Genomic DNA, 14,879 nt, shown 5'->3' on the forward strand with positions numbered 1-14,879 from the left:
CCAGCTTATATTAATTTGCACTGACAAGGGGCAGGATTGCTTTCTAATTACTGATAGATTTCAGCTGGTGTTTTGGCTTTCCATGCCTTTTTGCACCTCCCTGTCTTCATGTGTTCAATACTTTTTCCCTGTGTCATTTCACATTATTATACATAACTTAATTTATGGACATCTATGGTTTAATTTTCTATGAGTGGATTGCATGGGTTGTTGCTGACATTTGGTGAAAATGTCATTACAATAGCCCCATTACAAATATATTTACTGAGAAAAAGTGTTGATGTGTTTAATACTTATTATACCCTCTGAAAACATCTGAAAAATACAGTTTACTTTCTGTGTGACTTGATAATATGACTTAGGGTATCGCACTATATAGTGGCACAGGATAAAAAATTATATCACCAGGCCCTCTTTTATGAGGTGGCCCTTAGCAAATGTATCATTAGTGGGCCCACATGATTTGAATAATACATAGTGGTAACTGCAATTGTATCCTAAGAGATGCACTTACTGTTTTCTCTTTTCCTGGTACAACTTGTTCCCCATTTGAGAATCACCTTGGTCAAGCAACTCAAGCTTTTGGCTCAGTAACTAGGAAAAAAAGTGGTGGGACCTCTCTCTGGATGAGCCATGGCAAATTCCACCTTTTTCCTATTAAGTCCTGGGTGTTTCAGACTATTCATAAAGGTGCTCAGGACATAATTTATCAGTACCGAGGACCACAAAACAGTATGATATTTTTTAAGATATCACATTTACTGTATCAAAGCAGACATTTCATTCTTATGTATTTATAGAATAAAAAAAGCATTAGAGAGCAGTGGTAGCTACTACCATTTAGAGTGATGGTGACTGCATAAACTGCCGTCCAGTTGGGGGTTCAGATGACTGTCGCACCTGCCAGACCCATTGTGCTTGCACAAAAAGATAAGAGAGGTCAGCCAGCCCTGAGAAGCCGGGCATGGCTGGCAGAAAGACAGGGGAGTGCTTCCCACTGGCATCACTTTCATTACACTCTGGACAAACAATCCAATGTGGAGAAAACACCTTCTCCTGGGAGTGCCTGAATGGCGTGTGATGAGCAGATAATGCTTCCATTGGGAAGCCACTGCCAGTAAATCCAGTGTATGGACTCTAGAAGCTGATTGGTTGGTATGAACAACTTAGTACTTTATAGAAGGTTTTACATATTCCCCACTGGTGCCTCATGGACAGCATACTGTGCATGGAGTTACATTGCATGCAGTGGTCTGCAGCTAATTCAGATAACCGGGGCAAGTAGTCCCAGGTTTGTACATTGCTGTTATTTACATGATTTTTTTGTTTTTGCAAGAAAGTTACTTCCTGCCAACATCAGGAGTACTGCTTCAGTAACACGTGCTTCATAACAAACTGAGTAGTAATGACTATATTAGATGTAGTGTATTGGAACTTAAGATGTTGCACTTTTGCTCATCCTTTTTGACACTTCTCTGTCTTGAAGATACTGCTAAATGGAACCATTTTTGCTAGAATGACTCCGAGTCAAAAATCTAATCTTGTTGAAGAACTTCAAAAATTGGAGTAAGTGTAAAGATAAAAGTTACAACTAAGCATTCTAGTTGTTATATAAACCTACATGATGTCACTGACTATTGTGATTGAGTCCCTTTCCTGGTTTTCCAAAATCTGTAGACTAACATTTTCCATGTAAAATAACCCTTGTGCTAGAGCTGCTTTACTACTAAACTAAAACATTAGTAAATATATAAAAGGAAAAGATTAAAAGTAAAATGTGTCTGAACTACTATTTATACAAGCTTTCATTGCTTTAGATACTTTGTTGGGATGTGTGGAGATGGAGCAAATGACTGTGGGGTAAGCAAATATTATAGATAAGAAAACACCTCAATTTATGTTGTGATAACATTCAGTGTTGATATTGTTATTTTTCATGCGGGATGGTATCGGGATCCCAACTATTGGGATGCCAGCAGTCAAAATACTGACAGCAGCATCCCGAAGGTCAGGATTCCGACACCAAGGTGGTAAGGAGACTAGTCCTAATCTCCAAACCCCCCTAACTCTAATTGGCATCTCTCCTTATCAACATAACATTTTATTATTTCACTATGTCAGTAAAACTCCTGCATTCATCTTTTCCTCTGCATACCTCCTGCCTCCCCCCACACCTCTCAGTAAATCTCCTGTGTGACACTTCCCCCCATAAAGCTCCTTTCTGTCTCTCCCACCATCTCTGCACATTCTTCCTATTGCCATATAGTGTCAGCTTGTGACCCTGACTCCTACTCCAATGGGTGTGTGGTTCTCTTATGCACTTCTCCTCCCTGCTTTCTTGATTATTTTACTACCTGGCTTCCAACCCACTCACGGACATGTATACAAACCCTTCATCCATTGCTGCCAGTGATGGCAGCTGCCCATGGACTGCTGCACAGACCACGCATTGCATGGAGGGGAGGGGGGGGGGGTAGCACATATAAACATACATGTAATGTTGTATGCAGGGGCGTTTTAATAGAAGAAGGGACCCGCATGCACCCTCTATCAGGGGTCCCCTCCTCTCTGGCAGCAGTAGACTCTGGCATAATGCCATAGTCCACTGCGCATGCACAGATCTCCTGAAACATAGCGCCTGCGCCTTGTTCACGGAGACATCGCCAGTGTGCATGAGCAAATCACTCGGAAATGGAAGCGGCGGCCATTTTCCGAGTGATTTCTGTCCACAGTGCAGGGCTGCCGCCACAGGACTCCGGAGGGGTAAGTATAATATATATGGGTGCAGTATCTGCGGTTTGGGTCCCATGTGCACTGCACACACTGCACCCATTATAGAAACACTTATGGTTTTATGTAATATATGTGCTAGCTGCCTTTCCACAGGGATCAGCAGTGTTGTGCGTTTCAGAGCCACCTCTGCCCGGGACAAAGCATTCAGCTTCTCTTCTCCTTCTAAGCCCTCCCCCAGATTGCCTGGTTTCACAGGAGTCTGCGGCAGGGCCCTCTGTGTGTCTCTGCATCTGTCTCCTCTTCTATGTGTATGTTCCTATCTTTCCACATCTGTTAGTCTGTCTATAATTTGTTTGTTTACCTTTCTCTCTTTAACAACCCCATGGTTGTCTGTCCTTTATTTCTACCATTTATGAGTCCGTCCCATTTACCCCTCTTATCATGTCTTTCCCCAAACCTTCTTCTACCAATGGGCAACACTCCCTTTTCCATTGTCTGCCCTCACAAACCACTTTTCCTCTTGTGCTCTACCTTCCCCCTCCCTATTATTATATCTTTTCTCTCTTCAAACCTTACATTTTTCTTCCTCTTCTTCTGAAATTGATGGCATACTGGTATCTGCGATATGGACAAATGTTGGCGCAGCTGTGTCCAACACCACATACTGTAGCTGAATCTGAATATGTCAGGGAAACATAACACTTTGATTTCTGTCATTTTTTCTGATCGAATAGGAAAATACTCATACATTATAAGTCTTATTCATTAAGATAAAAATAAAAGAATGGATACAGTGAAGGAGGTCCCTAAGTAGTAGAATACATTGCCCAGGACAAATGAGGGCTCTGGCTGTAACATCATGAGGAAAGTGGGGTTAGGGAGTAATTTGGTTCACAGCAATATAATAAATGTGAGGTGTTTTTCTCCAGTATGCTTTTCTGAGGTTTCAGTGATACACCAGTATAATTCCTGGAAAACACTACTGCTGCATATAATCATTATCATTCACCATGTTGCTCCACTCTCATAAGGTGGATACACACTAGGCAATGTGCTCTATGAGCCACTTGAACATAATTTATATCACAGCTCCTTTATATATGACTTCATACTTCCCAATATTGTCTGAGTCTAAATAACTATATATAACTGTTAATAAAACAAATACTGTTGTACAGTTGTAGTAATGTAGATAAGCTTCCGCCAAAGCTTAAAAGCAGATATTTAGTTTAACCATTTAGAAGTCTGTCTACTGAGCACATTATGCCATAGAGATGGAAGCCTTGTGTCAGTGCTGCACCCAATTGCACTATCAATAACGTCTGGCAATGTACTTTGTATGTGAGCCCTAAATGACTGCCCCATGTGGGTTATATAAGCTGAGGCTGTTTCTGGCACACATGTGCAGATGCACACACGGTTTTCAAAGTATAAAGATTATGAATGTGGAATGTGTGGCATTTGTGGAGATTGCTAGGTGTATTTAGAGCAATGGATGGACTGGTTGGAAAGGAAATGGTTAAAAAATATTTTTTTCATATCCTTGGGAAGTCTCTTCATGAGATTCCTTTTGATCATTCCAATACAACTTTATGTGGGACTTTCTAGGTACAGTATATTTCAACCAATCCAGAAACATTCAAACATATATAAGTGACACATTGCATAAACTCATTCTCGTGAATAATTTAAAAAAATAAATCTAGACTAATCTGAGATGTATTTTGGAGAAAATAGAGCATCTGAAATTAATAAAGAGGTAGTCGTAAATTGGCTGCAGAATGGACTATGAAGCTACATTTTACTTTTTCCACCATGTGCATTTCCAATGGGACCAACAATCCCACAAAATTAGGCCATACTCATTTTCTGGTGGCAATTTTCAAAACCAGGATCTGGACGTGTACCTCAGTGACATGCGGTGAGGTAAGGTAGAGCCTTTCCTGTCATACTAACATATACGCTAGAGTTTTAACTATATAAACTATATTAGAAATAGCTTCTTTGTATTATTCTAATCATCTTTATAGTGAAAACTGTTGAGTAAAAAGTCTATGACAGGTTTCACATCTCTGGTCAGAACTCATCAAATTTCCAGCAGTATATACTGTTGCACCTGTGTATAATGCCCACATGAACCCTTTGGCTCATATGTTGTGTGTAAATCTGGCTCTGGTACTAGCCAGTGCCTCCTGAGCCATTTACCTCACAGTACATCACTGGTGTACCTATATACTGTATGCATATGGAAGGCAAATATGATGTAAAATGAAACCTCCCTGAGCTTGCATGTTTTGTACAAAACTATGACAATCTAACATCTTTTCACATTTGACCGTATTTATTGGCCATATGCAATCCAGCTATTTCTCACTGAATAATGGCAAAGTGGGCACAGATTAAGCCTTTAGTGCCTTTGTATTTAATAGGTCTTAGATTATTTTGTAAGCAAACTCTGACACATATACAACATGTATGTATGAAATTATATGGATACAGAATCATTTTGTTTATTCAAACTCATAATATTTTATTAATTTTCTTTTAAAGGCACTTAAAATGGCGCATGCTGGAATTTCTTTGTCAGAGTTAGAAGCATCTGTTGCATCTCCTTTCACTTCAAATATTCCTAATATTACATGTGTTCCAAAGCTCATCAAGTAAGTTGTCCTTCTGTCCTTCATCTGCAACAGGTATACAACCTAGAATGTTGGGTACTGTTTTTGACTTGAAATAAATAAAAATAAAGTATTACTGTGTCTAAAAGATACTAAAACTAAGAAGAAAGTCTCTATGTATTATACTGTATTGTGTAATTCACCGTCTATAACCACTGTTTCATTGAAGTCTTGACAAAGGGAACCTCATTTATATTTAAACTGTGTGGACATATTTGGATTTTTGAGTGGGTGCATCTTATTTTAACTCTAAGGATTTATCATAATGTGATTTTGCAGGTAGATAAAAAAAATGTAATGCGTTAAAATAAAAAATTCCCATTGCAAAACTGCCAAAAAATAAACAAAACATTAAATCTAACTGTGAAAATAAAGCTGTATTGTGTGTGAATGCAAAAACACCAACTTGCCTCTCATCATGATTTGTCTGGGTATACATTAGCGCACTTTAGGGGTTATTCACATCTGCCCCACCTGCAGTGCAACATGGTTTTACCCAATTGCTAACTTTTTTTGTTTGCTAACAAACCTGAATAAGGCCCTTTGGTACTATGAATACTAATTGCATCTGCATTGCATTACCAAAACTAAATGTGGATATTTATCTATATGCACAGTAGTACCCAGAGTAATCCCTGGGCATAGGCCAAACAGACTATCTCCAGGGGCCATTGCTCCAGGTGGCATCAGCAGTAGAAATACAATTCTTGGTGGTAGAATTAGCTGCAATTTAAGTGGCACCAGCTAAAATCATACCTAGGGCTTCAAATTGGTCAGGGCCAGCTCTGGTTTTATCCATCTTTGTAGTTAATTATATGAAGCTAAATATACTGTATATGACTATTAACCAACCTGTTGTTTTCTCTGGCAGGGAAGGTCGGAATACGCTTGTTACATCATTCTCCCTCTTTAAATTCTTGACGATGCACACCCTGATTGCAATACCTGCCACTATGCTTCTTTTATGGGTATGGCTATCATTCTACCCTCCATAGAAGTACCATCCAATGATGTAGATGCTTGTTAAGCACAACAAAAAGAAAGTATTATTTCTTTCAATGTTACTAAGATGAAAAGTTTATCATAGCTAAAATACTTTCACCTGCTTATTATATTCTGCTTGGAATTGTGTTCTCTGGGCTTCACTTATTTTACTGCTTCATTTATTGTCTGGATTAAATAATTAACTGCAGCGCATAATTACAGTAGCACATATTTGCAATTATTAACCTGGTTTACACCAGTAATTAAAACGTAGAACTAATGTGAATTCATAGGTTGATAGATTGGAATATAAACCATTGGCAATAGAGCTGCTGTACATGCTTATGTTTAGAAAATGGCCAGTTACTACCCCCAAACGTCTGCTTCCGGACAATCAACCTGCATTCGCCTAGCAATAAAGAGAAAAATGCAGTTTGACCTCGCACCTGCCCATTACGATCCGTATGCATGCACAGTCGTCCAATAACTGGCCGCCTTGCAATTTCACGCTATAGTGATCAGGTATGAATTAAGCCTTTAGCCCATTGTGTATTAAATATGAAATTGACATATTAATTTTCATTGTCATTAAGGGGGACATGTACTGAGCAGTGATAAAAGTGGAGAAGTGAGCCAGTGGAGAAGTTGCCCATGGCAACCAATCAGCATTCACGTAACATTTAAAATTTGCATACTATTAAACTATACAGAGCAGCTGATTGGTTGCCATGGGCAACTTCTCCACTGGCTCAGTTCTCCACTTTTATCACTGTTTTTATCCCCCTAAGTGTTTTCAAATATAAATGTGTGCTGATGCTCATTCTACCATGGCAATAATATTATTTTTCTATCAACGCAGTAACTATATTTTGTTTTTATAGCTACACAGTGACAGGCCAAACCTTGTTAGCCCTCCATTGCCTGATATGTTTGGGTATTACATGTAATCTGACAGAATCATGGACAGTATTTTGTGCACGTACAGTCATTTATTATAATGCATATAACTAAAGGGGCCTACACACTGGGCGATGTTTTCGACAATCGATATTATCATCCAACAATATTATTGATGGTCGATTTTACCTACACACTGGACGATATCGATGGTCAATTTTGATGACATGAGAGTACATACATCTATATCCAAATCGACTGGCATGTATCAATGATGATCGATCAACAATGAACGATTCCAGGCATCGTTGATGCATCCACACTGCAAGATATGAACAATTTATCATTCAATTATGTATGATATCGTTCATAGCTTTCAATATCGCCCAGTGTGTAGGCCCCTTAAGTCTAAAGTGCTTGATCTTTAAATTGTATTTATTCATACAGTACATAATCTCACTTGTAATTTCCTTCTTTCAGAAACAAACCATTCTTGGAGCATATCAGTACCTCGTGCAAGATTTGTCTATAAGCTTTTCAGTCACCTTAACTAGTAAGTATCCTTTTTCTTTTCTATTAGCGTCTTGTTATTTTTGTCCAGATCCAGAGAACTAGAGCAGAGAACAGCCTGATAGCACAAGTGATCTGCAGCAATGTTTCTGCTCTGTTCTTCCTCTAGTGAGTCTGAATGCCCCTGCACCGAAGCTTGCTCGGCACCGACCACCAGGACATCTTCTCTCTCCTCCTTTGTTACTCTCAATTCTGATGCATTTAATTTTCACCATGGTAGTCCAGTTTACTGCTTTCTTCTTACTTCAGCAGCAGCCATGGTTCAGTGAAACTGACGTGTTCAGGTAAGAGCTATGTCCACTGTAGGATTCCCTTATTTGTCATCAGATGAGCATTTTCCAGCATTTCTGGAAGCATGTCTGGTTTCAGGACTAATTAGCCACAGACTAATACCCCTTTTCCACTAGCTCTAAGAAACACGGGTAAATGTGCGGGGGCGCGCATTTACCCGTGTTTTTCCCTAGTGGAAAAGGGTCCCCCAGCAAATTCCCGGATCAAGTGATCTGGGAATCCTACCCCGGGTAGCTAGCCGGGTTGAACACGTGTTCAACCCGGTAAGCTGTCTAGTGTGAACGGGAGCCGTGAGGAGGCGACATGGCTCCCGTTCACAGTGTATGGGAGGGCGGCGCTGGGAGATCATGTGATCTCCCAGCGCCACCCCTGCCGCGTCACTAGCCGCGTCACCAACCCAGCAATTGCCGGTTTGGTGAGCGCTGTCCTGAAGGGGCTGTAGCATGGGTCGCAGCCGTGTCAGGCGACACGGCTGCGACCCGTGCTACACAGGTGGAAAAGGGATATAAGCTTTTTTGCATAGCATACAGAACCTTGCGATGCTGACATACTGTAAGGCTTTTCTTAAAGCTGATTTACCAGTGACTTTATGCGCTTATAAAAATTCAGGTGTATAAATAACTGAACACACACTGCTTCAATAGATTACTATAACTTTATATTATGTAAAAAATGTATTTCATACATTCAAAGACAATTCATTACATTTAATGTTAATTAATGAACGGCATCCAATTCTATACATAAAAATTGTTGGTCACGTGACTATTAATGTGTCTTCTAAAGACACCATATAAAAATGTATAGAATATCCTCATTTATAATGTCCCAAAAGGAGGATTAAAACTTTGTAACATACGTGGAATCCAAAGTGCTACAATGTAGTTTGTAGTATCAGATTTAGCAAAAGTCTCCACTTGTCGTGAGCTCACCTGCCTCCACTCTCTGCCACACTGAATGTCCACTCCTAAGCGCTCCTTTCCAGAAGCTGCAGGTATCTTGTGGAGCGATTGGTGAGGAAACACCTTCCAGCAGAAGATTGGATTTATGAATGAGCAGTCCTATTCTGCTGCTGCTGTGGTGGGTGCGTCTAGCAGTGGTGTGCACCAGCTACTGGAGCTCACCGTCGTGTCTGGACCGTGTTCAGCCTCTACACACCGGCTGTTTGCCTCCTGATGTCTCATTCACGGTGGGCGCCTCTAGCTAGTGGTCCGGGTGTAGGTAGGCAATTATAGCTGATGGTGCGTCCTTCCTGGAATTTAGGGGTGCAATCTCTGATGCATTTCGCACCCTTGGGTGCTTCCTCATAGAGTGATCACTCTATGAGGAAGCACCCTTTGGAGTCCACGTATGTTACAAAGTTTTAATCCTCCTGTTGGGAGGATTGCTGTTTGTTGCAATTGATCCAACCTACATCAAAAATGAGTTAATGTTCACACTTACTTGGAGGTGTCTGTAACTGGGCATCCCCACTGTCAATGGGTTTTGAAAGCTACTAATGAAACACATGGAAAACATACAGTCTCAATGTCATATATATGCAATGATGTAAGGCATGCATGAGGTTTGGACTAATAGTACCGTACATAAGGAGAAAAATGGCCACATTAATGAGGAATGTGGCCTTACAAGTGCAATCCCTTACATGGTTACACTGATTCTTTGCATGGGAACTGTTTTCACACTGGTGGATGGGGGTGGGGATCACTTGTATGATTCACTAGGCAGTGGTTCTCAATTTTTTTTCTCCAGTGACCCACTGAAGAGTGACATGCACACACGTGACACAAAGTCTGAAAGCTATAGAAATACATGTAAATTGACCTGTCTGTACCCAAAGCACACACTACCAGTAGTTCTTTACATACCAAATACCCCCGCCCCCTGTTCTCTTTAACCGTTGTAGTTTACTTACTTTAGGGCTCCTTTCCTCTTCATTTCTTCTTAGTCTCTTTTTCTACTGAGCCAATGTCTGCCTGCTCCCAGCTTCTCTCCATGACAGATGTCATGATGTTGAGATGTTGCCAGGAGGTAGATGGGTCCTATTTTGGAAAGCCTACTCTGACCTAGTTATGACCCTGCTGTGGGGTCTGCCCACACATGGCAGCTGTGGGTTTTGTTGTGCCAATGCTCCACTCCTTACATTTGTAGCTAGTCACTGCAGGAGCCAACGCAGTATCCAGTGGAGCATGAGGGATATTGGCTGACATTTTTTTGATCTTTTATCGTGCGCAATACACCAAGGGCCACAGGTTGAGAAGTGCTGCACAGTGCATTAGGCAGATAAGTCGGTGCAAACAGTCTGCGTATTGCGTTATTAGCAGATGATCTTTGCTGTTCTTTTACTAACACAAAGCAGCAGCAAACACAGGATTTCTGAAAGAAGGGGGGTTTCCAAATTTTTGATTATAGAGCAATTATCATCAGTCCATGAAGGATTCATAATTAGCATGAAACAAGTTATAGTTTGCCCTAAACATAGTGCAGTTTATGTAATACAGTAGGTCAGACATATGCAGTCCCAATGCATACGGTAAGCCACTAAACATATGCTCTCTCTGGGGAAATGATTGAGCTCCCCACAGACACACACAACAGACTTGGAAGAAAAATCTGCTACTGGGCATGTGCAGCAGGTTCTTTCCTATCTGTGTACTGCATGTAGTGGCCACTGACCAGGCAGTGGGGCAGGAGGATTTCTGGGCAACTGGAACACCCCCTCTCCACCCATGTTTGCCTATCTAAAGTTATAATCCCAAAAGAAGTATTGCATGACAATGCTGTCACAATAACAAATGAATACAAATAAGACGTGTTCCTGAAACGTGTTCCTGAAACATCATGAACTCCTCGAGCAGTTGTATAACTCTTTGTTTCCTTGATCCACAGTGCATGTCTTCCCTTAAACCTCAGCACAGAAAATATTACAATGAGGGAACAAGGATTTGCAGAGAACTATTATACCGCTACAATGTTTCCTCTCACAGGCTTCAATCTAATTATTATAGAATTTGTGTTCTCCAAAGGCAGACCATTCAGACAGCGCCTGTATACCAACTGTAAGTAGCATGTAAAATGAGAAAGTGAAACATTCATGTGTGAATCACTGACAAGATACTTTTGCTTTTTAGTACCATTTTGAAAATGAAGGTTATGTTGTATATATGTCAATATAAAAACCACATGCCTGTGGGGAATACATACACTTTACCGATGGCCGGGATGCTGGCTGTCTAGATACCGACAGTGGCATCCCAGCCGCCAGTATGCCGGCAGTGGTGTGAGCACTAGAAAGCCCCTTGTGGGCACGGTTGCTTGCTGCACTCACCACAGGTTATACTATCCCTCTATGGGTGTCATGTTGGGATTCCGGCATCGGTATCTCAAACACCGGATTCCTGACAGCTGGCACTTTAACCACATCCCCTCCAGTGTCCCTTCCACTTCTCCAGTAAAGTGGATCAGGACATGATGATGAGATTTGCTGTAAATCACATCATCATGGCCACCCTCGAATGTGTAATGCTGGTAATCAACATGCCCCCACTACTCACACCTGGACCTCTACCTCCTGGAGGGTATCACTAAAATGTAGGCAAGCATAGGAGTCACACATAAGCACTTGTCCCTCCTTCTCCTTAGAGACACACATGATGTTACACAGGTGAGCAGAGTGGCTTGAGTCACAATGCAGAGTACACATGTGCTGCATATTTTTCACTCATCTGTATATTTGTATCTGAATATTTCTCTAACGTCCTAGTGGATGCTGGGGACTCCGTAAGGACCATGGGGAATAGACGGGCTCCGCAGGAGACATGGGCACTTTAAGAAAGAATTTAGATTCTGGTGTGCTCTGGCTCCTCCCTCTATGTCCCTCCTCCAGACCTCAGTTTGAATCTGTGCCCGGACGAGCTGAGTGCTGTTCTCCTGAGCTTGCTGTGAGAAAGTATTTTGTTAGGTTTTTTATTTTCAGGGAGCTCTACTGGCAACAGACTCCCTGCATCGTGGGACAGAGGGGAGAGAAGCAGCCCTACTCTCTGAAGATAGGTCCTGCTTCTTAGGCTACTGGACACCATTAGCTCCAGAGGGATCGTACACAGGATCTCACCCTCGTTGTCCGATCCCAGAGCCGCGCCGCCGCCCCCCTCGCAGAGCCAGAAGACAGAAGCCGGGTGAGTATGTGAAGCAAGAAGACTTTGAAATCGGCGGCAGAAGACTCCGGTCTTCACTGAGGTAACGCACAGCACTGCAGCTGTGCGCCATTGCTCCCACACACCTCGCATACTCCGGTCACTGTAAGGGTGCTAGGCGTAGGGGGGGGGGGAGCGCCCTGGGCAGCATTTGGACCTCTTTTTGGCAAAAGTGAACATATATACAGTTGGGAACTGTATATATGTATGAGCCCCCGCCAAGAAAATACATATTTAAGCGGGACAGAAGCCCGCCATCGAGGGGGCGGGGCTTCTTCCTCAGCACTCACCAGCGCCATTTTTTCTCCACAGCTCCGCTGAGAGGAAGCTCCCCAGGCTCTCCCCTGCAGATACACGGTAGAAGAGGGTAAAAAGAGAGGGGGGGGGGGGGCACATAATTAGGCGCAAAATCAATATATACAGCAGCTACTGGGTTAACACTAAGTTACTGTGTTATTCCTGGGTTTATAGCGCTGGGGTGTGTGCTGGCATACTCTCTCTCTGTCTCTCCAAAGGGCCTTGTGGGGGAACTGTCCTCAAATAGAGCATTCCCTGTGTGTGTGGTGTGTCGGTACGCTTGTGTCGACATGTTTGATGAGGAAGGCTATGCGGGAGCAAATTAATGTGGTGTCTCCGCCGACGGCACCGACACCTGATTGGATGGATGTGCGGAAGGTTTTAAATAATAATATTAATTCCTTGCATAAAAGGTTAGAAAAAGCTGAAGCCTCAGGACAGTCAGGGTCTCAACCCATGCCTGATCTTATGTCGCAGAGGCCGTCAGGGTCTCAGAAGCGCCCACTATCCCAAATTGTTGACACAGATACCGACATGGATTCTGACTCCAGTGTCGATTACGATGATGCAAAGTTACAGCCTAAATTGGCTAAATCCATCCGTTATATGATTATAGCTATTAAGGATGTGTTGCACATCACAGAGGAAACCCCAGTCCCTGACAGGAGGGTTCATATGTATGGGGAAAAGAGGCAGGTGGTGACCTTTCCCCCTTCACACGAGCTAAATGAGTTATGTGAAAAGGCTTGGGAATCTCCAGATAAAAAACTGCAGATTTCCAAACGGATTCTTATGGCGTATCCTTTCCCGCCAATGGACAGGCTACGCTGGGAATCCTCCCCTAGGGTGGACAAAGCTTTAACACGCTTATCCAAGAAGGTAGCCCTGCCATCACAGGATACGGCTACCCTCAAAGATGCTGCGGATAGAAAGCAGGAGGGTACCCTGAAGTCCATTTATCCACATTCATGTACCTTACTGAGGCCGGCGATCGCGTTGGCCTGGGTGTGTAGTGCTGTGGCAGCATGGACGGACACCCTGTCTGAGGAACTTGATACCTTAGACAAGGATACTATATTATTGAACCTGGGGCATATAAAAGACGCTGTCCTATATATGAGAGATGCTCATTAGACATTAGTCTACTGGGTTCTAGAATAAATGCTATGTCGATTTCTGCCAGAAGGGTCCTGTGGACTCGGCAATGGACAGGTGATGCCGACTCAAAAATGCACATGGAGGTTTTACCTTACAAGGGTGAGGAATTGTTTGGGGAGGGTCTATCGGACCTGGTCTCCACAGCTACTGCTGGAAAGTCAAATTTTTTGCCATATGTTTCCTCACAGCCTAAGAAAGCACCGTATTACCAAATGCAGTCCTTTTGATCACAGAAAAGCAAGAAAGTCCGAGGTGCGTCCTTTCTTGCCAGGGCCAGGGGCAGAGGAAAGAAGCTGCACAACACAGCTAGTTCCCAGGAACAGAAGTCCTCCCCGGCTTCCACAAAATCCACCGCATGACGCTGGGGCTCCACAGGCGGAGCTAGGCACGGTGGGGGCGCGTCTCCGAAATTTCAGCCACAAGTGGGTTCACTCCCAGTTGGATCCCTGGGCAATAGATATTGTGTCTCAGGGATACAAGCTGGAATTCGAAGAGATGCCCCCTCACCGATACCTCAAATCGGCCCTGCCAGCTTCCCCCCTCGAGAGGGAAATAGTGTTAACTGCAATTCACAAATTGTATCTTCAACAGGTGGTGGTCAAGGTTCCCCTCCTTCAACAAGGAAGGGGTTATTATTCGACCATGTTTGTAGTACCGAAATCGGACGGTTCGGTCAGACCTATATTGAATTTAAAATCCCTGAACATATACCTGAAAAGGTTCAAGTTCCAAATGGAATCGCTGAGAGCCGTCATCGCAAGCCTGGAAGGGGGGGATTTTATGGTGTCTCTGGACATAAAGGATGCATACCTTCATGTCCCCATTTATTCACCTCATCAGGCGTACCTCAGATTTGTGGTACAGGATTGTCATTACCAGTTTCAGACGTTGCCGTTTGGTCTCTCCACGGCTCCGAGAATATTTACCAAGGTAAAGGCGGGAATGATGGTACTCCTGCGGAAGCAAGGGGTCACAATTATCCCATACTTGGACGATCTCCTCATAAAAGCGAGATCAAGAGAGCAGTTGCTGATCAGCGTAGCACGTTCTCTGGAAGTGTTACGGCAACACGGCTGGA

The 14,879-nt window shown here is 42.8% G+C and overlaps 1 protein-coding gene across 3 annotated transcripts in view; it reads left to right on the plus strand.

The window, feature by feature from the left end:
• The window catches only part of LOC134909504 (probable cation-transporting ATPase 13A4), a 293,601-nt gene that overhangs the window by 219,209 nt on the left and 59,513 nt on the right, over positions 1 to 14,879 (plus strand). For all 3 annotated transcript variants that reach the window (XM_063916441.1, XM_063916439.1, XM_063916440.1), the window contains 7 exons: positions 1,487 to 1,566; positions 1,818 to 1,860; positions 5,284 to 5,393; positions 6,283 to 6,379; positions 7,773 to 7,845; positions 7,972 to 8,146; positions 11,043 to 11,212. In XM_063916441.1, the coding sequence (XP_063772511.1) occupies positions 1,487 to 1,566; positions 1,818 to 1,860; positions 5,284 to 5,393; positions 6,283 to 6,379; positions 7,773 to 7,845; positions 7,972 to 8,146; positions 11,043 to 11,212 (748 nt within the window). The remainder of the gene's footprint in view (positions 1 to 1,486; positions 1,567 to 1,817; positions 1,861 to 5,283; positions 5,394 to 6,282; positions 6,380 to 7,772; positions 7,846 to 7,971; positions 8,147 to 11,042; positions 11,213 to 14,879) is intronic.

This window comes from Pseudophryne corroboree, chromosome 4 (assembly GCF_028390025.1).
Source record: "Pseudophryne corroboree isolate aPseCor3 chromosome 4, aPseCor3.hap2, whole genome shotgun sequence".
Lineage (NCBI taxonomy): Eukaryota > Metazoa > Chordata > Amphibia > Anura > Myobatrachidae > Pseudophryne > Pseudophryne corroboree.